General features: G+C 39.7%; 1 protein-coding gene across 5 annotated transcripts in view; it reads right to left on the minus strand.

Moving 5' to 3' along the window:
• RAPGEF5 (Rap guanine nucleotide exchange factor 5) overlaps window positions 1-25,001 on the minus strand; it is a 271,773-nt gene that overhangs the window by 125,690 nt on the left and 121,082 nt on the right. For all 5 annotated transcript variants that reach the window (XM_037836879.1, XM_037836878.1, XM_037836876.1 and 2 more), the window contains exon 7: window positions 23,532-23,580. In XM_037836879.1, the coding sequence (XP_037692807.1) occupies window positions 23,532-23,580 (49 nt within the window). The remainder of the gene's footprint in view (window positions 1-23,531; window positions 23,581-25,001) is intronic.

A 25,001-nucleotide genomic window follows, 5' to 3' on the forward strand; every position in this document is an offset into this window, starting at 1 on the left:
CTCTTCCCAGATGCACCTCCACTTTTCTTGGAGTTTAGCCTGGAACACCCTTGACCTGCTTTCCCTGGATGGAACTGTTCTCGTCCACTGGCTTTCCAGCCCTCTCGCCATCTCTGTAGCTGAGGTCCTTCTGAGTCCTCCCCACCAGCACCCAAGGCGCTAGTCAAAAAGAAGAGCCCTTCATCCGGGCCTCACAGAGCCCTTTTTCTGTGCACTATTCTTTAGTTACCTCCATGCTCTCCAGCTAGCAACATGAGTGTCTGGTTTGCTAATCTGCATCATGAATTACTCAAGGGGAGAAACTATGTTTTCCGATTCCCAGTGTTTGGAATAATTTCTGGAACACAGTGTTGCTAAGTAATGGTCTATGGAACTGAACAAAGCCAATCAATTCAGCAAGAGGTAATTATAAGGCAGATACAACCTGAATAACATGTTTCAACCACTGTGGGGTGGGGGAGAGGTTAAGATTATAAAAGGGACTTGAGGGAACAGGTGCCTCCCGACAGGTGGATGAGGTGAAGGGGAGGAGCTGGCCTAGACAGAGGTAAGCTGAAGGAGGGCACAGGGTCCCACGTGGCAGCAGTATCGGGAAACTCCAGGAAATGACGTCAGAAAGGCAGGTTGGACTTCGGCATCAGGCTGAGGAGCCTGGAGGTCATTTAGTAGCAAATAGGGCAGTGGGAACAAGGAAATACCACCGTTGTCATAATAAATATGCTTAGCTACTGAGGTCCTACTCTGTTTCAGGCACACGCTAAACTTTCATGTAGGCTATCTGGTTTAATCTTCCCCATAGCCCTCTTGGGGAGGAACTCGCTAGGCTGGACCAAGGACTGAGGCCATGCCGGGCAGGTTAACAATTTAACACCCCTTCACACCAACATTTGTGAAATACGTGTACAGCATTTATTTAGTGGAGACAGTGAGAAACTGAGCTTCTGTTAATAAAAGATGAATATCACTTCCTGGGATTTAGCCCATTCACTTCTTTTGAATCATCCCATTTGGTAATTTTTCTGACACTTCTGAATGGATAACATGATACACTCACAGTTACTAAGCAGAGAGTAAATCACAGTACGATCTTGTTGTTGAGACCCGGCAACATCCCATGAATGATCAGGTCTCAGAATTTGCACTAATTGCCAACCGAAAGCTAGCGAGCCTCCAGGTTGGGGGTGGGGGGCAGGAGTGCCTTGATGGGCCTTGAGTAATGCACTTCTGTGCCCTGAAATAGTACTCAGTGCTGTATAGACACAGCAAGGTGTGCTTAAAAATTCCCAGTAGGTAAAACTGACTTCCTTGGCCAAAGCAGGATCCACTTACAGTTTGACAGTTATACAATTCATTTCATACAGAAATCTGAGCTAAAGGATATAATTTATTCCATTATCCCAGTGATGTTTTAGGGTAGTTGTGTGGCTGGCCCTCTCACTGATCAGATTCCAAGTGTTCTAAGTATTATCCTCATTTAACAGATGGGAAAATTAAGGCCAAGGGGTGCTAACTAACTTGCTCAGAATTTCACAGGAAGTCAGTGAAGGAGACAGTAGAGTTCCCAGGTCTGACTATCTATACCAATATGCTCTGAAGACTAAATCATTGCCTAAAATGGATTGAACAGGACTGAGGCTGAAAATGAAGTAACCAGCGTAAGCAAAAGCTGATTTGAATGTATTTCCTACAATGACTTTGGTCTCTTTGAAAATTAGGGCTATGACATTTATTTTTAAGCACTCCTACCTGCTCCCCACCCCCCAACTCCTGCCATGGATTTATACAGAGAGAAGATAATAAACATTTGCTGCACAAAGAAAATGTATTGCTTTTACTAACATTTGAATATAGGTATGCTGACATTCTGGAAATTCACAGCAGTTTGGACAACATAATGGTTGTAGTGAGGAAACTAAAGGCAGAGGTGCCCAGAAATTCCCATGCCCCCCATCAGCTGCTCCTCGCTGTCCACACTGGGCTGGAGGTGGCTCCAACCACTGAGAGAGGGGCTCTGAGCTGCCTCCGCTGCTGCCTCATTGACTACGTGATGTATCCCTGCTCTCAGGCAGACAAGATTCTGTTTCAATTCTTGTATCTTTGTCTTATAGCCAAGACCATCCAAACTTCCTTTTCTTTCACTTCTTAATAGGCTTTTACCCTGTTCTCTTTTGAGCAAGACTTAATGCATTTCCAGTCAATGGAGAAGTTATTCAACAGAGAAGAGCAGTGTCAGCCAAGTAAAGTGTGTCCTGTATCAACCCCTTAATTAGAGCACATGTATTTACTCTACTTGCCAGGGTAACAAAGAGGGGATCCACCCTTATCCCTGTAGCCTGGTTGGTTGCCATTCTTATGAGGAAATATATCCAGAAAAAAAAAGTTTTCTTTTCATGTAAAGATGGCTTGTACATTATACAACTAAAATGAAGTCTTAATGAACAAAAAGCCTAGTTAACCTTAACTACAATTTTTTTTCCCAACATTTCGTTTGCAGGCAGAAAAGCAAGTTGATATAATGGCTTTAGATTTTTGAGTGCCTTTAGAGAATGTGTTCTGGTGACAGGAGAGATTCAGGCTGTCTGCTTCAATCACATGGTAAAAGATATGATCAGCAATGAATCTCAGACATGGCAAGATGTTCATTCATTTAAAAAGATCCCAGTGAACTCTACTGCTCTACTTTATAAGAATACTCTCAGGAATTAAATTTTTAAAGATTTATTTTAGGTAGTAAATGAAAAATGATTTCTGAACCCATTTGGGTGCCAGGCGCCCTTTGTTCCATTTCACAGAAGAAGAAACTGAGCCTCTGGAAGCCACAAAAAGTCAGCGAGTGGCTAAGCCAGGGCTGAACCAGGGTCTGTTCATTTGCTTTTTATCCCTATGCAGTTCTGCTTCCGGGATGGTAAACCTGAGAAGACAATAGACTAGAGCTAGAAAGACACTGTTGTTAACCAAGGTTTTGTGGTAGACAAGTAACCTACATTTTAAAATTAGCATTTATTACATCTTTATGCCACTCATATAATGTTCATATGTTTTGTTGTTTCTGAATTTTCAGAAATTCTATTGTTAAACCTTTGCACTGAAATTCCAGTGGAATTCTAAAACATACAGAAGAATCAAGAATTCCCCAGGAATCCTAGTGTTTGCAAATACAAGCAGTGACACCAAATGGGCCACACACACACACACACACATTAAAAAAAAATAACCCGAGGCAGATAGCCCAAGTGGAGGCCAGGAAAGAGAATTATCAGTGGCCTATTTTGGTCAGTGGTAACAGCTTAAACCCTGTGAAAATTTTGTTTAATCCTCATCTAAATGTATCCTACTAGAATTTAAAGGAATTGCCTCTTCTTACACATTCAGGGAAAAAATGTGGCATATTCCAACAATACTTCTAGTATATGGTCTTTGCTCAGTTACTTCAACTCCCCAAGCTACAACTTCATTACTTGTAAAGGGGACAATAGTAAATGAAACCTCAAAGGTCTGCTGGAATGTAGAGTGGAGCCTAAAGCACTTAATCAATGGCACCTACTAGATAGTACAAAGAATGCTACTGTGCTTTTTTCTCTTCCATATTTTCATCTGGGGTTGGGTAGAGTGGAAGATAAGCGATGCAAAAAGAAAGACATTAATATGTATATTCCAACAACCAAGGTAATAGCTAGGCCACAATGCTTGTTGCTCTAAAGGAGCTGGTCAGAGAGTAAGGGGTTGGAAATGCTCAAGGCTGCCCCAGTGTGGCTTCAAAGGGGCTAAAGGGAGGAGAAGATAAAGAGGCCACGGAGGCGGAAGGTAAGAGCTGTGGGCCCAGTCTCTCCTGCTGGGCTTTGACTCTGAGAAGACAAGGTCAGGTAGGTGCCCAGGGGACCGCTAAGGATGGGGGTACTAGTTTGCACACAGATTCACTCTTGGTCCAGGGAGGAGACTGCCTCAACATCTGTCCCCCACAACCCCAGCAGTTTCAGAGTAAATCAGCAACAAGCCCAGGAAGGCTGGGGACACACAAGGTGCAGAATTTATCTTTCTCCTTTCCTAGGACCTGGAAGTTGCTGCATGCCTGGGGACAGGGGCCCTGGAGGGGCTGGAGGCAGCAGGTGGCAGGGAAGCTGTGGTGTTTACAGCCTCAGCAGGAGGGAGTGGGGGGCCAGGCATCCAAGGGAGCCCAGAGACTCGAACCCAGGTGAGCTGGGCCACTGACCACCACCATGAATCCCAGTGGGGCCGCAGTGAGCAGAGGGGCCAGGAGGCACATGCAGCTTCAACGATTCCCTCACAACAGGCACTGAGTGATCAAAAAAGGGGAATTTAAACTAGCCCCAGTGGGGAGCTGCATCCTGTGATAACAGACCGGTTGATCACAAAAAGAGTTCAAATAAAAAACGGCTAACATATGGCTCATGGCAGTAGGCAGGGGCTTGCGAGGACCAGAGAGCAGCTGTATAAAATAAAGGAACACAATTTTTTCCTCCACATTTCAGTGTAGTGAATAATTTTGAGAACCTGTTACACTACCATTTTTGAGTATCAATGTAAATGCTTTCATGGCTCATAAGATAAAACAATCTCATAAAGTTACCAGATACAAAACTAAGCCAAAATATATTTGAAAAAAGCTTTGAGAGAGCACTGCTTGTCAGACCAACCTATTTTTCAAGATCAAAAATAAGTAAAAGTGTATATATTTTGTATTTTCCCATAAAACTGGCAAACTATAGATTATTTTATCTGTCTGGCTTTCCTCAAATATCAAGGTAATAAAAAACTTCACTGGAGTAGGCCCCTGGAAAATTCCCTTGAAGGGGCCTGGAAGCATTCAAATAAATGTAATTCCACGATAAGACGTTTTCCGTTTGGTTGTCAGAATAACCATGAAATTAATCGACTCTCGTAAGCCTGAAGTTAAGAGAAAAACGAAGGAACTTCAATAACTTCAATTGAAGTGTGAATGCTAAGTCTGAATCTGTAGTCTGTGGTTAGTTTCCATGGGGACCAGTGGTGTCTGGTGTCTGATCCTCCAGGCTGGGGTGCTGCTGTGACACCCATGGGGCCCCACGAGAGAACACGTCCCCCGCACCTGATGGTGAGATGCACCACTCCCCAGGACCACAGGCTGCTGGGACCAATGAACCCCACCCACTGTCAGCAAGAGATGCTCTGGCCTGGGGCTGTGAGGGGGGTGGCAACTGCTTTCCCCTCCCTTGTTTGTGCTGAGTTTGTGCCCACCGCATGAGGCCCCACTCGGACAGAGGGGAAGAACCTGAATTTACCTCCACCTTCAGAACTGGGATATGGCAAATGAGCCTTTTAAACACACTAAAAAAAACCTAAAAATCAAAATGAAAAAAATCACAACCTCTAACAATAAGACGACAATGGTTTCTGTCATGATTTTACTCTCTTTGGTAAGTGGAGAATGGGTCACATTTCTAAAAACCACCATCTATTCTTAGGATATAAAGATAGCCTCAATCTCAACTTTCTCAGACTTTTTTTTTTTTAATCAGAAATAATATTATGATAAGTCTTAAACTTCTTCAATTGATTTCAATAGGTCTTAAAGTGAATGCTTTGCTTTTATTAAATGTTCACATTTTCATAAGATAGAGCAGTTAGCCATTTCTTTGCAAAAGAAGAACCGGACAAACCCTTTAGCTTTGTTGACCTGGGATCTGCACACAATTTACAAGGATATGGCTTTGGTTCAGGTGCACTTAATTGGGGCCTGGGTTCAATTCACTTCCCCTTTCCAGCGATTCATACCAGATCTGAAAAGAATGTCTCCCTGACAAGTTTACTACAGAAACTTCAGTCAGAATGTTTGCTTATTCCTGCCTCTGCCCACCAAATAAAGCCTAGTAATAATTCTCTCCGTTTATAAAGGCTTTATGGCCAGTGCCATGAGAGCTTTATACTTCTGTTATCATTCCCCTGAGAAAATCTCCATTCAGGTAGAGAAACAAATTGCCTAATAAATGAATTAGTAGTAGAAGTACAAATAAAATTTTTGATTTCCTCTTCCATGGTCGGTTCATTAGACTAACAGCCTTCGTTAAACACCATTTCACTCCCTGAGACTGCAGCTCAGACAGACTTTAGGATGTGTTTGTACAAGCATGGCATCCAAAGCACCTAGGGCTTGATAAAAATTCAGATTCCAGGGCTTCTATCCAGACTTCTCTGGAGTCTCAAGGGACTGGATCCAGGAATTAGCGCTACTAACAAGCTCTGCCCATAATCGCTATGCAAATTACATTGGAGAACCACAGCTCTAGAAAAAGAGTTTAATTTTGTCTGTCAAGGAAGGATTTGATGCAGCTTTTCTGAAAGAGATCTGGGATTGTTTAAAAAATTAACTATCCATCCCTGATTTCTCAACTCTAAACAAAAACACTTACGTAAAAAAGTACGGCTCAGGGGCAAAATGGCGGATTGGTGAGGTGTATGTTTTAGTTACTCCTCCAGTGAAGCAGGTAGAAAGCCAGGAACTGCGTGGACCAGACATCGCAGAGCAATTTGACTTTGGGCATACTTCACACAACACTCATGAAAACGTGGAACTGTTGAGATCAGTGAAATCTGTAAGTTTTTGTGGCCAGGGGACCCGCACCCCTCCCTGCCAGGCTCAGTCCCGTGGGAGGAGGGGCCGTCAGCCCTGGGAAGGAGAAGGGAGAACTGCAGTTGTGGCTCTTATCAGAAACTCATTCTACTGATCCAAACTCCAACCACAGATAGACTGAGACCAGACACCGGAGAATCTGGGAGCAGCCAACCCAGCAGAGAGGAGACAGGGATAGCAAAAACAGCAAGAAAAACCCCCAAAATAAAAGCGGAGACTTTTTGGAGTTCTGGGGAACACAGAACGGGGAAGGGCAGAGATCAGGCAGAGTCAGGCTCATATGCAAATCCAGAAGACGAGTTTCTTTGTCTGAAAAACGAGTTTCTCTGCTCCCTGCATCCTTCCTTAATGGCCCTAATTGCCTTGTCTCTTAGAATTTCAATAACCCATTAGATCTGCAAGGAGGGCCTTTCCCTTTCTTTTTTTTTTTTAAATCTTTTTCTCTTTTTCTAAAACAATTACTCTAAGAAGCCCAATACAGAAAGCCTCAAAGACTTGCAATTTGGGTGAGTCAAGACAAGAGCAGAACTAAGAGAGCACTGAGACACAAGGCAATAAGTCCAGTGCCTGAGAAAATTCACTAAACACCACAACTTCCCAAGAAAGGGGGGTGTCCACTCACAGCCATCATCCTGGTGGACAGGGAACACTCCTACCAGTCATCGGCCCCACAGCCCAGAGCTGCCCCAGACAACCCAGTGTGACGAGAAGTGTTTCCAACAACACATGCACACACCACAAAATCGGGCATGGACATTAGCCTTCCCTGCACCCTCAGCCGGTAGTCCCAGAGTTGGGAAGGCGGAGCAGTGTGAATTAACACGCCCCATTCAGCCATCCTTTCGGCAGACTGGGAGCCTCCCTACACAGCCCTGCAGCCCAGAACCACCCTGGGGGGGCAGCACTCACCTGTGACATAGCACAGTCATCCCTCAACAGAGGACCTGGGGGTACACGGCCTGGAAGAGGGCCCACTCGTAAGTCTCAGGGGCCATACGCCAATACCAAGGACTTGTGGGTCAGCGGCACAGACAAACTGTGGCAGGACTGAAATGAAGGATTAGACTATTGCAGCAGCTTTAAATCTCAAGGAACACCAGGGAGATTTGATTGTTAGAACTGCCCCCCCCCCCCCCGACCGCCCAGACACATGCCCCATATACAGGGCAGGCAACACCAACTACACACGCAAGCTTGGTGCACCAACTGGACCCCACAAGACTCACTCCCCCAATCACAACAAAGACAAAGCGGGGTAGAACTGGCTTGAGGGGAGTAAGTGGCTCACAGACACCACCTGCTGGTTAGTTAGAGAAAGTGTCCCCCATGAAGCTGTAGATCTGACAAATTAGCGATAAGGGTTTTAATTGGTCTACAAATCCTAAAAGAACCCTATCAAGTTAAGCAAATGCCAAGAGGCCAAAAACAACAGAAAATTTTAAAGCATATGAAAAAAACAGATGATATGGATACCAAGCCCAAGCACCCAAATCAAAAGATCGGAGGAGACACAGAACTTGGAGCAATCAATCAAAGAACTAAAGATAAACAACGAAAGCATGGCACAGGATATAAAGGACATGAAGAAGAACATGGCACAGGATATAAAGGACATAAGGAAGACCCTAGAAGAGTATAAAGAAAAAACTGCAAGAGTAAATAAAAAAATAGACGATCTTATGGAAATTAAAGAAACTGTTGACCAAATTAAAAAGATTCTGTATACTCATAGTACAAGACTAGAGGAAGCTGAACAACGAATAAATGACCTGGAAGATGACAGAATGGAAAATGAAAGAACAAAAGAAAGAATGGGGAAAAAAATAAAAAAATCAAAATGGACCTCAGGGATATGATAGATAAAATAAAATGTCCAAATATTAAGACTCACTGGTGTTCCAGAAGGGGAAGAGAAGGGTAAAGGTCTAGGAAGAGTATTCAAAGAAATTGTTAGGGAAAAGTTCCCAAATCTTCTAAACACCATAAATACACAAATCATAAATGCCCAGCGAACTCCAAATAGAATAAATCCAAATAAACCCACTCCAAGACATATTCTGATCACACTGTCAAACATGGAAGAGAAGGAGCAAGTTCTGAAAGCAGCAAGAGAAAAGCAATTCACCACATACAAAGGAAACAACATAAGACTAAGTAGTGACTACTCAGCAGCCACCATGGAGGCAAGAAGGCAGTGGCATGACATATTTAAAATTCTGAGAGAGAAAAATTTCCAACCAAGAATACTTTATCCAGCAAAGTTCTCCTTCAAATTTGAGGGAGAGCTTAAATTTTTCAGACAAACAAATGCTGATAGAATTTGCTAACAAAAGACCTGCCCTACTTGAGATATTAAAGGGAGCCCTACCAACAGAGAAACCAGGAAAGGAGAGCGAGACATGGAGAAAGGTTCAGTACTAAAGAGATTCAGTATGGGTACATTAAAGAACATTAATACAGAGAGGGAAAAAATATATATGACAAACATAAACCAAAGGATAAGATGGCTGATTCAAGAAATGCCTTCACAGTAATAACATTGAATGTAAATGGTTTAAACTCCCCAATTAAAAGATATAGATTCACAGAATGGATCAAAAAAAAAGAACCATCAATATATTGCACACAAGAGACTCATCTTAGACACAGGAACACAAAGAAATTAAAAATGAAAGGATGGAAGAAATATTCATGCAAGCTACACCCAAAAGAAAGCAGGAGTAGCAATATTAATCTCAGATAAAATACACTTTAAAGGCAAGGATGTTATGAGAGACAAAGGCAGCCACTACATACTAATAAAAGGGGCAATTCAACAAGAAGAAATAGCAATCATAAATGTTTATGTACCCAATCAAGGTGCCACAAAATACATGAGAGAAACACTGGCAAAACTAAAGGTAGCAATGGATGTTTCCACAATAATTGTGGGAGACTTCAACACATCACTCTCTCTTATAGATAGATCAACCAGACAGAAGATCAATAAGGAAACTGAAAACCTAAACAATCTGATAAATGAATTGGATTTAACAGACATATATAGAACATTACATCCCAAATCACCAGAATACACATTCTTCTCTAGTGCTCATGGAACTTTCTCCAGAATAGATCATATGCTGGGACATAAAACAAGGCTCAATAAAATTTTTAAAAAAATGAAATTATTCAAAGCACATTCTCTGACCACAATGGAATACAATTAGAAGTCAATAACCATCAGAGACATAGAAAAGTCACAAATACCTGGAGGTTAAACAACACGCTCCTAAACAATCAGTGGGTTAAAGAAGAAATAGCAAGAGAAATTGCTAAATATATAGAGACGAATGAAAATGAGAACACAACATACCAAAACCTATGGGATGCAGCAAAAATGGTACTGAGGGGGAAATTTATAGCACTAAATGCATATATTAAAAAGGAAGAAAGAGCCAAAATCAAAGAACTAATGGATCAACTGAAGAAGCCAGAAAATGAACAGCAAACCAATCCTAAACCAAGTAGGAGAAGAGAAATAACAAGGATTAAAGCAGAAATAAATGACATAGAGAACAAAAAAACAATAGAGAGGATAAATAACACCAAAAGTTGGTTCTTTGAGAAGATCAACAAGATTGACAAGCCCCTAGCTAGACTGACAAAATCAAAAAGAGAGAAGACTCATGTAAACAAAATAATGACTGAGAAAGCTGACATTACTGCAGATCCCAAAGAAATTTAAAAAATTATAAGAGGATACTATGAACAAACGTATGGCAACAAATTGGATAATGTAGAGGAAATGGACAATTTCCTGGAAACACAAGAACAACTCAGAGTCACCAGAGAAGAAATAGAAGACCTCAACCAAACAATCACAAGCAAAGAGATCCAATCAGTCATCAAAAAGCTTCCCACAAATAAATGCCCAGGGCCAGATGGCTTCACAGGGGAATTCTACCAAACTTTCCAGAAAGAACTGACACCAATCTTACTTAAACTCTTTCAAAACATCAAAGAAAATGGAACACTACCTAACTCATTTTATGAAGCTAACATCAATCTAATACCAAAACCAGGCAAAGATGCTACAAAAAAGGAAAACTACAGGCCTATATCCCTAATGAATACAGATGCAAAAATTCTCAACAAAAATACTTGCAAATCAAATCCAAAGACACATTAAAAAAATCATAACCATGACCAAGTGGGGTTCATTCCAGGCATGGAAGGATGGTTCAACGTAAGAAAATCAATCAATGTATTACAACACATTAACAAATCAAAAGAGAAAAATCAAACAATCATCTCAATAGATGCTGAAAAAGCATTCGACAAAATCCAACATCCCTTTTTCATAAAAACACTTCAAAAGGAAGGAATTGAAGGAAACTTCCTCAATATGATAAAGAGCATATATGAAAAACCCACAGCCAGCATAGTACTCAATGGTGAGAGACTGAAAGCCTTCCCTCTAACATCAGGAACAAGACAAGGATGCCCGCTATCACCACTGTTATTCAACACTGTGCTGGAAGTGCTAGCCAGGGCAATCTGGCAAGACAAAGAAATAAAAGGCACCCAAATTGGAAAGGAAGACGTAAAACTGTCATTGTTTGCAGATGATATGATCTTATATCTGGAAAACCCTGAGAAATCGATGATACAGCTACTAGAGCTAATAAACAAATTTAGCAAAGTAGCAGGATACAAAATTAATGCACATAAGTCAGTAATGTTTCTATATGCTAGAAATGAACAAACTGAAGAGACACTCAAGAAAAAGATACCATTTTCAATAGCAACTAAAAAAATCAAGTACCTAGGAATAACTTAACCAAAGATGTAAAAGACCTATACAAAGAAAACTACATAACTCTACTAAAAGAAATAGAAGGGGAACTTAAAAGATGGAAAAATATTCCATGTTCATGGATAGGAAGGCTAAATGTCATTAAGATGTCAATTCTACCCAAACTCATCTACAGATTCAATGTAATCCCAATCAAAATTCCAACAACCTACTTTGTAGACTTGGAAAAGCTAGTTATCAAATTTATTTGGAAAGGGAAGATGACTTGAATTGCTAAAGACACTCTAAGAAAGAAAAACGAAGTGGCAGGACTTAGACTCCCTAACTTTGACGCTTTTTATAAAGCCACAGTCATCAAAACAGCATGGTACTGGCACAAAGATAGACATAGTGATCAATGGAATTGAATTGAGAATTAGGAGATAGACCCCCAGATCTATGGCCGACTGATCTTTGATAAGGCCCCCAAAGCCACTGAACTGAGACATAACAGTCTTTTCAACAAATGGGGCTGGGAGAGTTGGATATCCATAGCGAAATGAATGAAAGAGGACCCCTACCTCAAACCCTACACAAAAATTAACTCAAAGTGGATTAAAGATCTCAGTACCATAAAAATCCCAGAAGATAATGTAGGGAAACATCTTCAAGATCTTGTATTAGGCAGCCACTTCCTAGACCTTATACCCAAAGCACAAGCAACAAAAGAAAAAATAGATAAATGGGAACTCCACAAGCTTAGAAGTTTCTGCACCTCAAAGGAAGTTCTCAAAAAGGTAAAGAGGCAGCCAACTCAGTGGGAAAAAATTTTTGGAAACCATGTATCTGACAAAGGACTGATATCTTGCATATATAAAGAAATCCTACAACTCAATGACAATAGTACAGACAGCCCAATTATAAAATGGACAAAAGATATGAAAAAGACAGTTCTCTGAAGAGGAAATACAAATGGCCAAGAAACACATGAAAAAATGTTCAGCTTCACTAGCTATTAGAGAGATGCAAATTAAGACCACAATGAGATACCATCTGACACCGATTAGAATGGCTGCCATTAAACAAACAGGAAACTACAAATGCTGGAGAGGATGTGGAGAAATTGGAACTCTTATTCATTGTTGGTGGGACTGTATAATGGTTCAGCCACTCTGGAAGTCAGTCTGGCAGTTCCTTAGAAAACTAGATATAGAGTTACCCTTCAATCCAGTGATTGCACTTCTCGGTATATACCCGGAAGATCGGAAAGCAGTGACATGAACAGATATCTGCAGGCCAATGTTCATAGCAGCATTATTCACAATTGCCAAGAGATGGAAACAACCCAAATGTCCTTCAACAGATGAGTGGATAAATAAAATGTGGTATATACACACGATGGAATACTACACGGCAGTAAGAAGGAATGATGTCGTGAAACATATGACAACATGGATGAACCTTGAAGACATAATGCTGAGCGAAATAAGCCAGGCACAAAAAGAGAAATATTATATGCTACCACTAATGTGAACATTGAAAAATGTAAAACAAATGGTTTATAATGTAGAATGTAGGGGAACTAGTGATAGGGAGCAATTAAGGAAGGCGGAATGATAATCCAATAAGAACAGATAAGCTATTGTGGGTAAATTTAACATTCTGGGAAAGCCCAGGAATGATTTTGGTCTGCTAATTTCTGATGGGTATAGTAGGAACAAGTTCATAGAAATGTTGCTATATTAGGTTACTTTCTTGGGGTAGAGTAGGAACATGTTGGAAGTAAAGTAGTTATTTTAGGTTAGTTGCCTTTTTCTTGCTCCCTTGTTATGGTCTGTTTGAAATTTTTTTATTGTATTTTTTTTTGTTTTTTTTTTTAATTTTTTACATTGTTGATTTAAAAAAAAAAAAAGAGTTAATTAAAAAAAAATGAAAAAAAATATGCAGACCCCCCTTAAGGACATGGTGGAGAATACAGTGGTATTGGGCCTCCCTACCTCGATGGTTGCTAATGTGCTCACAGACACAGGGGACTGGTGGTTTGATGGGCTGAGCCCTCTACCACAGGACTTGTCCTTGGGAAGACTGTTGCTGCAAAGGAGAGGCTAGGCCTCCCTATAATTGTGCCTAAGAGCCTCCTCCCGAATGCCTCTTTGTTGCTCAGATGTGGCCCTCTCTCTCTAGCTAAGCCAACTTGGCAGGTGAGATCACTGCCCTCCCCCCTACGTGGGATCAGACCCCCAGGGGAGTGAATCTGCCTGGCAACGTGGAATATGACTCCCATGGAGGAATCTAGACCCGGCATCGTGGGATGGAGAACATCTTCTTGACCAAAAGGGAGATGTGAAAGGAAATGAAATAAGCTTCAGTGGCAGAGAGATTCCAAAAGGAGCCGAGAGGTCACTCTGGTGGGCACTCACTTTTTAGGTTCCAATGAATTGGAATAGCTAGCAGTAAATACCTGAAACTATCAGACTACAACCCAGAACCCATGAATCTTGAAGACGATTGCATAAAAATGTAGCTTATGAGGGGTGACAATGTGATTGGGAAAGCCATATGGACCATACTCCCCTTTGTATAGTTTATGAATGGATGAGTAGAAAAATGGGGGAAGGAAACAAACAAACAAACAAACAAAGGCACCCAGTGTTCTTTTTTATTTTAATTGTTCTTTTTCACTTTAATTGTTCTTTTTCACTTTAATTATTATTCTTGTTATTTTTGTGTGTGTGGTAATGAAGATATCAGGGATTGATTTTCGTGATGAATGCACAACTATGTAATGGTACTGTGAACAACTGAATGTACGCTTTGTTTTGTATGACTGCATGGTATGTGAATATATCTCAATAAAATGAATAAAAAAATGTACTGCTTAAGTTGAATGTATAATACCTGTCTTCACTGACTCCAGAGTCAAAATTTTTATCACCAGTCTTATTCCAATAACAGATCTCCATCACTGTACATAGTATCAAAATCCAGTATTTTTATAATCTGTTTGCAAAATGCAAATAGCTAGAACCACCGTTTATCCACTTACAAAGAAACTGTCTGATTTAGAAATTCTCAGATTTATTACCTATGTGTAATATTAATGGTAAGAGTTACATGCAAAGTAAATTTCACTTTTGTCATAAGAGCCCCACTTTTTCCAGTAAAATTCAGCTGAAGCAATTTATGTGCTTTGTGTTACTTATTATGGGGCATTATTTCCTTATATCTCCACACACTGTGTTTATGTCATATTCAGTTTTACCAAGAACAGCTCCATTTCCACGGCTGTTTATACAATTAGACCTTTAATGTGACAAATCGTGATATGGCCAAGACAAAGATTTCCCTTGAGAATTCTTATTTGTTAATACAAATAATAGCAGAAAATGTCCCCTGGGGTGGAGCAAGTGTGTGTGTGTGTGTGTGTGTGTGTGTGTGTGTGTGCGCTTTCTGTGTATTTTCACTGAGGAAAAAATCAGTGAAATGAAAAAAATGGAGAAACAAATTAAATCATCAGCAATTATTATTCCCATATTCATATTGAGTAGATAGCCAGGTGTGACTGAGAAATCTGGGGGAAATGTCACTGCTGTGCATGAGGGTAGAGTTTTCCAGGGCCTGGTGCTAGGGACAAAGGCCTGCACAGCTAGCAGGCACATTCTCTTCCAGTCACCATCCAGGCCCACAAAGCAAGGAAACTGAGGCTGAGGGAAGCCAGTGACTTAACAGGGCGACACAGCTAGTTCAGCAGTCAAATTTCCTCACCACGTGCCCAGGACTTCTAGATTCTGGTAGGAAACTGTCCAATAGGCTGCAGAACTCTACAGCTTTATAAAAACAGCAAATGGCCAGGACTTTTCTTCTTAAGGAATACTTGAGCACATGAGCAATGATATTACACATTTAACTATGTCATCACCTTCCTTTAACATTTTATTAAATATTTTAATGTTTAAGATTTTAAAACTCTATATATTTTTTTACTTTGTACCTTATGAGTATGCAGAGAAGAGGTCACAGAATTATAAATTCTAAAAATGGATCTTGGACACATCCCCCTCCTGGTCCCATCCACAAACCCCAAATGTAAAGCTTTACTCAAATACACAGTAGTAGTCAGATGCAGGGATTCATGTCCTGTTTGGGGTACCTGGTAATTAGTATAATATCCTCCCAGCCCTGCCTCCTACTGCGGTGTGACATATATCATATGTTCATCCGGGAAGCAGCTCCCGCTAGCCAAGAGGACCAGGAACAAAGGAACTGGCAGGCTTGGGGAGAAGCTGGCCCATCAACTGTATATTAAAGACACCCATTAGTTGCCTCAATTGGCTAATTAGTTAAACAAATGCAAAACCTAACTCATTAAAGAAAGTAGCCCTGATTGCATTGCTGGCTTCTGATCTGGTGTCACTAACCTAGCAGGGTAGAACAGGGAGGTTTCACAGAAAACAAAAATTTTTCAACACAGGGGCCTGGGATGGGATGGCACTTAATTTCTTTTTTAAGAAAGTTGAGCCCTGCCAGGAAGTTTCACTGAAAAAATAAAGGGGGAGGAGGAGAGTACCAGGGAGACCTCTGTGTTTATGCTTCAAAATCTAAGTCAATTTAAATATAAATTGCTCTTCTTTTTTGTCATTATAAGAAAGAAATAAAATGTGGGTTTTGGCTCTCTAGTGTGCAAATGGTCATTAACTTTCATTTGACCTTGGGTGCAGAACTAATATTGAATTTATGCACAGGGCATCCTCATTATACTCATCTAGTTTTTTTCACAGAAAATATGTTCCCAGGAGTTGCAAGGCTAGAAGTCGTTTCTCAGCTCTCAAATAGAAAATTTGATCCTTTCTTTAATGCTTCTCTCCTGCTTCCCACCCCCCTCTCTCCTCCAACCCAGGAAACTGTTTTTCAAGCCTTAGCAAAGCTTATAAAACAAGTGTAAAATCGTTGTTCTGGAACACAGAGGACCAGAAAAGAAGACCTACTCTGTATGCTGTCACACTGCAGGCGACAGGGGACCACTCATGTTCAGTTCTTCCCATATCTGATTCTCTTCAACAGGAACAAGCTTCCACTAGGAACGTTAATTACTTTTGTCTATTGAGCCTGATAAGTACTGCATACACTCACTGAAGTGCCCTGCAGGCGTTTTTGAAAACAAAGGCCTCAAAAACCTTGCATTCTGGAGCACACATGCTACAGTGGTTATAATTATTCTTCTTCTCTTTGGCAAATCAGTTTCATTTGCCATCTTAAAGGACATGACCAGGTTGAAGGATGAAAAAGAAAATAATTCTGCCTTGTGTTCTAATTTCCTAAATTCTAAACAACACTTAGGGTTGAAAGAGCCAAAGTTTCATACTTGATACTCTCAAATTTCATGCTATTCAGGAAAAAATCAGTGCAAATGGCTATTTTCTTTTATAGTAGGTCATTGAATGGTTATTTATCATTTCGACTTAATAGCTCTAATTACAACAACAGTGTCAGAGGATTTTTTTTTTAAAGGTAATTTCCTTTGTATCCCAGTGGGAGAGTTAGGGAAAATTTACAAAGCATCTGCTGCTTGCATTTTGAATTACTCGTGGTTTTTACCAGTGTTATTTTCTTGATTGTAAGTGTTTTACATTTTCAAAGATCCTTTAACTTTACTCTACATTGAGTATTTCTGTTCAAAGACTCTTATTATGTTTTTAAGCCATTAAAAAAAGGGAAGATGCAGGCACCTGTCAACCATTGAATTAATCACCACTTAATAAGAATATGCACTGGTGGAGATGCAGTGTGAATGTACAAAATCTGTCAGTGAGTAGGGACAGAAGAACAGTCTCTGGAAATGTTAGAACAAGCAGTTATTATAGCATCAGAGAAGGAGAGACATTTTACAAACTTCAATAATCACTGTGGTGTGAGGCAAAGCTCTTTCTTTCAGTGAGAACATCCTAGAACATCAATCAATCAGGAAGACAAGAATGTTGTGTTGACTATTCTAGGGGAAAACATATGCTACTTCTTTCCTCTTGGTTGACATGCTAAATAACACATTCAGCAGCGTTAAAAGACAACCAGTGGAGGCCTGTGCTGACCACAAATGATAGTGATGGACACTGGTGGGTACTGCGTCCAGGAGAAAAAGTGAAGGAGAGGAAAAGGACAAAACAAACCAACTGGAAATAGCAACTCTGAGAGAATACAGGTGTATCCTTTGAGAATAAGCTGTGAAACTCTTGAGAAAATGTAAACGGGTTGAAAATATCACTGCCTTGATTATCCGAAATAAAGCCAGACTTGTACCATTTCAAACTAGCAATTTTTATCTTGAACATTATTATAAAAGCACTGAGAGATAAGATGAACAAACCATTGAAAAGAAGATCATTAATCCTCTAGTTTTAAGAGTACTTTATATTTTTTCAATCAACAACTATCGCACAAAACCAGAAAGAGGGAGTCTGAGGTAACAATAATTTTACTAGCATGTGAACTAGTCTTTATTGGCCTTTAATTTTATTATTAGCTGCTACTCTCTAAAATCCTATTTCATCATGCATATACTCCAGAAAGAGTTATGTGTTTACAAAAAGATGAGCATAAAGTCAACTTTGGTGCTTCATTAAAACAAAAATCTATCAACCAAAATGGAAAAGTGAAACTTTAGAGCCTACAAATGTAGGAACACTTCCATAGGTTTAAAGGTTATTATTTTCTTCTGTATCTACTAAAGGAGACTTATTCTCTTCTGCTAAAAATAATCAAGCAATTGATCTATTTCATTTCTCATGAAAAAGCAACACGAATATCCTTGCTTTGGAATATCTCCATCCTGAAGTAGAAGAGGTCCTTTCAACTGTGGCAGCCCAGAGAGAATACAGCACCTCACACAACGCCCCACGTCAGAGCTTTCGCATGGTAATGTTTTACTTCTCCCAATTTTAAATACATATACTTAAGAAGGGAGCTTAAAATAGCTAAAATTTCCTAAACTGAGTTATTGGTGACCAGTGATTGCTACTAAAAGGTCTTCAAAACTGGGAATTTCACCAGACCACCAGGGGGATAAAAGATACTCCTGAGCAGGTCCACCATGCCTACCAGATGCAGGGGTTGCCTACTTTATATTTCACACCGAGTTAAATTCTGTGGGAAATAATAGTACCTCCAGGTCTTTGGAGTCATATACCCATTAGAAATGCCTATTTAAGCTTAAACAAGTCATTCAAAGATGATAAAATAGACATCTGACTCTATAAGGCTAGGAGAAATAATTTAAAGTAAAACAGCTTTCCTCTCATCCTTTCTAGCCTATTAAAAATAATAAAGTTAAAAAAAAAAACTAAAACTAAAACACAAGCTAATCATTTTATACTATTCTGTGTTATATTTACTTTTTATATCTCAAGAAATAATAAAATATCTTGGTACTAAATAACACCTCATCCTACATCCTTGGCTGGTGTAGCTAAGAAATAGGGGGAAAAATGCTATTCTATATTCACTACTTGAAAAGTCACGAGTTTCCACTCGATTCTTTTCCATTTCCAGGAACAAAAGTGGAAAACAGAAATATGTATTTTTCACAAATCACATCTCTACTCTCATATTCCAGAGACGTATTAATTAGAGTGAGCAGAGAATAGCTAAGAAAAACCCCCAAACCCTGGGTGTTGGAACCTGGGCTTGCAACTGGCTGACAACTTTCAGCCTGTGTGATCTCAGGCAGGGAACGTCCTCTCTACTGAGATCTGGACAATGAAAATGCTTCTTGTTGTGGAGAACCCATGTGGGCTGCTGCCCAGCAACCATGCTCCCTTCTGCTGTTTTCTTTGCAGAGCCACGCCTGCTCTAGCCTCAGCCCCTATGTCTTATGTAGGACTGACTCCTCTCTCCCACTGCCCAATTCTCCTGCATTGCCCCCCAGGGGGGCATTTCATCCTTCCAACAAGAACCCTCAGCAACACTTCTGTGGGGCTGTCAGGAAAGGGGTTCTCTCTTTCTGCTGAGATTGTTACACCCCACAGCTTTCCTGAGCCAATACGTCCCCTTTTAGTTTCAAATTTGAGTTTCTGTCACTTGTACCTGAAAGAGTCCTGAATAAAAGACTCCCCAAATCATGATTACAGTTAAAGTAATTACCGAAAATATCCATTGCCATAATTAAATATTAGAGGTGAAAGGACCCTCTAAGGTTATCAGAGTCAACACCAGCCCCTTCGTGATACCAATTGGGATGATTTAGCTAAAGTCACATAGACATTTAATGGCGGAAACAGAGCCTAGGGCAAATTGTTTCCTTTCCAAACATTACTATCCTGGATATTTAGTTTTAAAACACTTAATTAGCTATGGGCTAAGCAGAAACAGAGTGAAACTGCCAAGGAGATTTACCAATATGTGATTTCCGGCTTTCCAGAAATAGAAGCGCACCATGGCACAAATTTCATATGATCTAAAGATAATGAGAGTGAAAAGTGCTTTGGCTGTGGATTCTCTGGAAAAGGGAAGAAACATATCTCCCAAGACGCTAATTAGCTAACATTAGCAGTAGAATAAGCAATCCAACAAAGAAAAAGAAGTGCAAGAGTATCTGTGCTAATTTTTGTAAGTCCTCTAAAGCCTTAACATCCTATTCACATTCACTAAGATTAGCTCTTAGAGGAGACTACTACTTAAAGACTCTTCCTAATGGCCTCTCAAAAAATGACAACAAAATCAATTTTTCAATAAACTAGAGCCTAGAATCCTTCATATAACCTACTGATTGACAGTCACTTTTATTTCTGTTTATATGGTAAGCTGAAACCAAAAACTTTTCTTTCTAGGAACTCTCATTTCAATAACCCTTCACAGTTAGACATAAATCTGGCATGACCACCTGAGCCCTAATTAACAGTTTTACTGCAAGACATAAGATATTAGGGTAATCAATTTTTTCTGTCAAGCCCCAGATGTGCCAACCATTTTAATACTTTATTTTATTAGATGTAAAAGAGTTTCTTTTTCTTCTTCTTCCTTTTCTTTAAAACAAAAAAAGAAACTTAAAATAGTTTTTTAAAACAGCAACAAGCATATGTAGGAAGCACAATTCAGCAGTTGGAACTCCATTTAATTAAGATTCTGCCTAATGGTTCTGCATTTTATCACTCCTATTGTCACAGTAATAAGTTTTCCTTTTTCAGATAGTCATTGACTCATTAATGCTTTTTATTTGTGAAACATGCGTTGTAAATTTCAAAGTAGCAGGGGCCATGGTCCTTGCCCACCATTGTATTCTTTGTTCCTTACACTGGCATATAGTAGGTGCCCTGTTAAAATGTGATAAAGGAATGAATGAATAAAAGCAATTTCCATGATGAAGGCTGTCTTGTGCCTCACCAATACTGTTTTCTATCCACTCTCGTTGCCCACTCAAGCATTGAGAGTGTAGAGTAAAGCAGGTGGCTATCTCCTGTAGTTCCATATTTGGATTCTTTGAAATTTTATAATGTACACCTTGTTAGTTATTTTTATTGCTAGATTGCTTCCCAATTTTATTGTGGTTTGGATGGTAGGGGAGAGAAATATCTTTTTCTCCAAAACAATCTTCGTTGCCTATATCACTGTTCTGATTAGAAAACATTATATTTAATTAAAATAGAGCCAGGGACCAGATAAGAATGCCAACTATCATTGCTATTATTCAGCCTTATACTGCAGGGTCCTAGTTAATGAAAAAATATGAGAAAAGAGAGAACAAAGTTATAGGCATTGGTAAAATAGAGACAAAACAGTCATTATTGGCAGATGATGTGATTACCCATGTAGAAAATCCAAGACAATTTTATCTGGGTGTTGTTTACTTTTTTCATTTCCTTTCACCTCCCAAAAGTTCAAACTTAGCTTAGCATCTGTGCTGGTTTGAACGTATTATGTCCCCCAGAAAAAGCCATATTCTTTGATGCAATCTTGTGGGGCAGACATATTAGTGGGGATTAAGTTGGAACGTTTGGATTAGGTTGTTTGCATGGAAATGTGCCCCACCCAACTGTAGGTGATAACTCTGATGAGATATTTCCACGGAGGCGTGGCCCCACCCATTCAGGGTGGGCCTTGATCAGTGGAGCCATATAAATGAGCTGACAAACAGAAGGAACTCAGTGCAGCTGAGAGTGACGGTTTGAAGAGGAGCTACAGCCAAGAGGGACACTTTGAAGAAAGCACAGGAGATGCAGATGAGAGACAGTTTGAAGACGGCCTTTGAAAGCAGACTCTTGCTCCAGAGAAGCTAAGAGAGGACAAATACCCCAAATGCAACTAAGAGTGACATTTTTGAGGAACTGCAGCCTAGAGAGGAACGTCCTGGGAGAAAGTCCTTTTGAAACCAGAACTTTGGAGCAGATGCCAGCCACGTGTCTTCCCAGCTAACAGAAGTTTTCCGGACACCATTGGCCATCCTGCAGTGAAGGTACCCGATTGCTGATGTGTTATCTTGGACACTTTATGGCCTTAAGACTGTAACTGTGTAACCAAACAAACCCCTTTTATAAAAGCCAATCCATCTCTGGTGTTTTGCATTCCGGCAGCATTAGCAAACTAGAACAGCATCCAACCGTAGGTCTCTCTGTCTTGTTCACTCCGTTCCAGCCCCTCTCGCCTCCTTGTTCCCCTCTGCGTAAATGCTCCTCTGGATATCCAGGGGACTCCCTCCCTGACTGACTGAAGCCTTTGCTCACCCCACTCTGTGTAAGTTAGCAACCCCCTTTCTGCAGCCTCCCTATCCGAGTCGAACTGCTCTGTTTTTCTCCAGCACTGACACGCGATTTGTTTTTGCTCATTTCCCTATCTAAGTCTGAAACTTCAAAAACCAAACCCTATCCTCCAAGGCACGTCATCCCAAATAACACAGAGTGTAATTTCCATCTTCTTATGATAACAAGAACGAAGATCAATCAGTTCTAGACTTTTTATTTCTAAGTCGTTCCTCCTGCCTCCTTTTATGTCGATGCCCTTTCTCCATCTTATCCACTACCTCTGCTAAGGCCAGCAACCCGACGCTCTTCATAGAGAGCCCCCGTCACACTGCCCTCTTGGTGCGATATGTGCATTCTTATATTCTTCTCACTGCCATTACAGCACCCCCTCTCTTCATCCTCTAAATCAGCCAAATCAACAAAGGAAGTAATATAAATATAATTAGCTAATTCACACTCCTGTGTGTTTGGTTTCAAAAGTAACTGAGACAACAGCAAGTTGTTACAGTTTCTAACTGGAAAAGGAAAGATATAAAATGCATGGCTTGTCTTCTTAAGATATTGCCATTCCATTTATTTCTTCAAATTTTGTCTTCATTTGACTTTGTCACGGTCTTTCTACCTGAAAAATCATATGCTTGTTGAACATTATGAAAGAAATACCTCTCTCCTGTTTTTCATTCCATTCAGCACTCACCTCCTCCTCTTGAACAATGAGGAACAGTTTATAAAGGATGCCTTTTCCTGACATTCCTTCTGGAAGCAAGCATTTTTCTATCTCAGTGGGTTCCCATTTCATATTGAATTTCAGCAGAGCATGGCTTTTTCTCCTTCAAAATGTATCTGAAAGCTCCCTTTCCTTCCACCTATCACTTCCACAAATTATTTCATGCAAGCTCTAGAATCAGATCCATGCAATCAGACCTATGAAAAATGTTTGCTTTTAAATATCATTAGACAATTAAAAAGAACAAATTATTTTTAAAAGAAACTGCTTTGAGATGAAAAATATAACCTTAAAAAACACCCCCTTTTAGTATTCATTGCTGTCTGCTGTTATGATACCTTACAATGCAATGTAGTTTGCTTTCTTTTTATTGTGTACTTAGACTTCATGCTTCATGGTTGCAATAAACTGCAAACAAGTATTTTTAATTTCATTTTCCCTTGAAAACTAAAATAAATTAGAGCAAAGCAGTGAAATTTTAAAGAACTATATAGCATACTCTGCTATTATGATGGCTAGAAAAAAAGATTTTAAAAACAAATGGTGAAACTTCTCTGCATTCTACACCTACGCTTCCTGAGATAGACTCAGCAGATTGCCCACTACAGGATAATATAGGAAATATTCCCAAAGAATGAAAATCTTTCTCCAGCCCCGTAAAAGACTACTCACCAGACTTCCTTGCTTTCAAAGCAATAACAGCTGCCAGCTCTCTCTGCACCTAATAAAATATTAGGGAAAAAAAAATGAATTAGAAGAAGAAAACTGTAGCTATCAAAAGCAATACTGTATTTTAAAGCATGCAACCAAAATTAAGAGCTGTTGCATTAAATCTAAGTTTGCTGCCTTCATTTGTTTGTTGTTTTTGATGACATGGAAGAAGCTCTGCATAGACCAAAAATCTGGATGAACTGTACTAACTTACTTTAGAAACAAATTACACAGTTGAACGCCAGAATACATATTGTAAAACATTGGTATTTATGCCATGATGATAAGAAGTACCTGAAAACCATAACTATGTAACATTCATATATAATGTATATAAGGATTAAATTATAAAATATACATGATATGCCAAAGGTATTAAATTTTATTCACTCCTCAAAGATTCTAGTTTAAACAGAAATTCTAAGAAATTTAAATAAATGATACGGTTTAACTGCACCTCTGCTTAAATACAGTGAATGTTCCCTTGAGGCCTGACAGGTTTACAGCAACCATTCCAGTTACTATGTCACATAAAAGTAAGTGTTATGGAAGTGGAAGGACTTATACTCCCTGACTTTGAAACTTATTATAAAGCCACAGTAGTCAAAACAGCATGGTAGTGGCACGAAGATAGACATATTGATTAATGGAATTGAACTGAGAATTCGGAGATAGACCCCCAGATCTATGGCCGACTGATCTTTGATAAGGCCCCCAAAGCCACTGAACTGGGACATAACAGTATTTTCAACAAATGGGGCTGGGAGAGTTGGATATTCATAGCCAAATGAATGAAAGAGGACCCCTACATCACACCCTACATAACAATTAACTCAAAGTGGATCAAAGTTCTCAATATAAAGACAGTACCATAAAACTCCTAGAAGATAATATAGGGAAACATCTTCAAGACCTTGTATTAGGCAGCCACTTCCTAGACTTTACACCCAAAGCACAAGCAACAAAGAAAAAAATAGATAAATGGGAACTCTTCAAGCTTAGAAGTTTCTGTGCCTCAAAGGAATTTGTCAGAAAGGTGAAGAGGCAGCCAACTCAATGGGAAAAAATTTTTGGAAACCATGTATCTGACAAAAGACTGATATCTTGCATATATAAAGAAACCCTACAACTCAATGACAATAGTACAGACAGCCCAATTACAAAATGGGCAAAAGATATGAAAAGACAGTTCTCTGAAGAGGAAATACAAATGGCCAAGAAACACATGAAAAAATGTTCAGCTTCACTAGCTATTAAAGAGATGCAAATTAAGACCACAATGAGATATCATCTCATACCAATTAGAATGGCTGCCATTAAACAAACAGGAAACTACAAATGCTGGAGAGGATGTGGAGAAATTGGAACTCTTCTTCACTGTTGATGGGACTGTATAATGGTTCAGCCACTCTGGAATTCAGTCTGGCAGTT

This window comes from Choloepus didactylus, chromosome 5, assembly GCF_015220235.1.
Source record: "Choloepus didactylus isolate mChoDid1 chromosome 5, mChoDid1.pri, whole genome shotgun sequence".
NCBI lineage: Eukaryota > Metazoa > Chordata > Mammalia > Pilosa > Megalonychidae > Choloepus > Choloepus didactylus.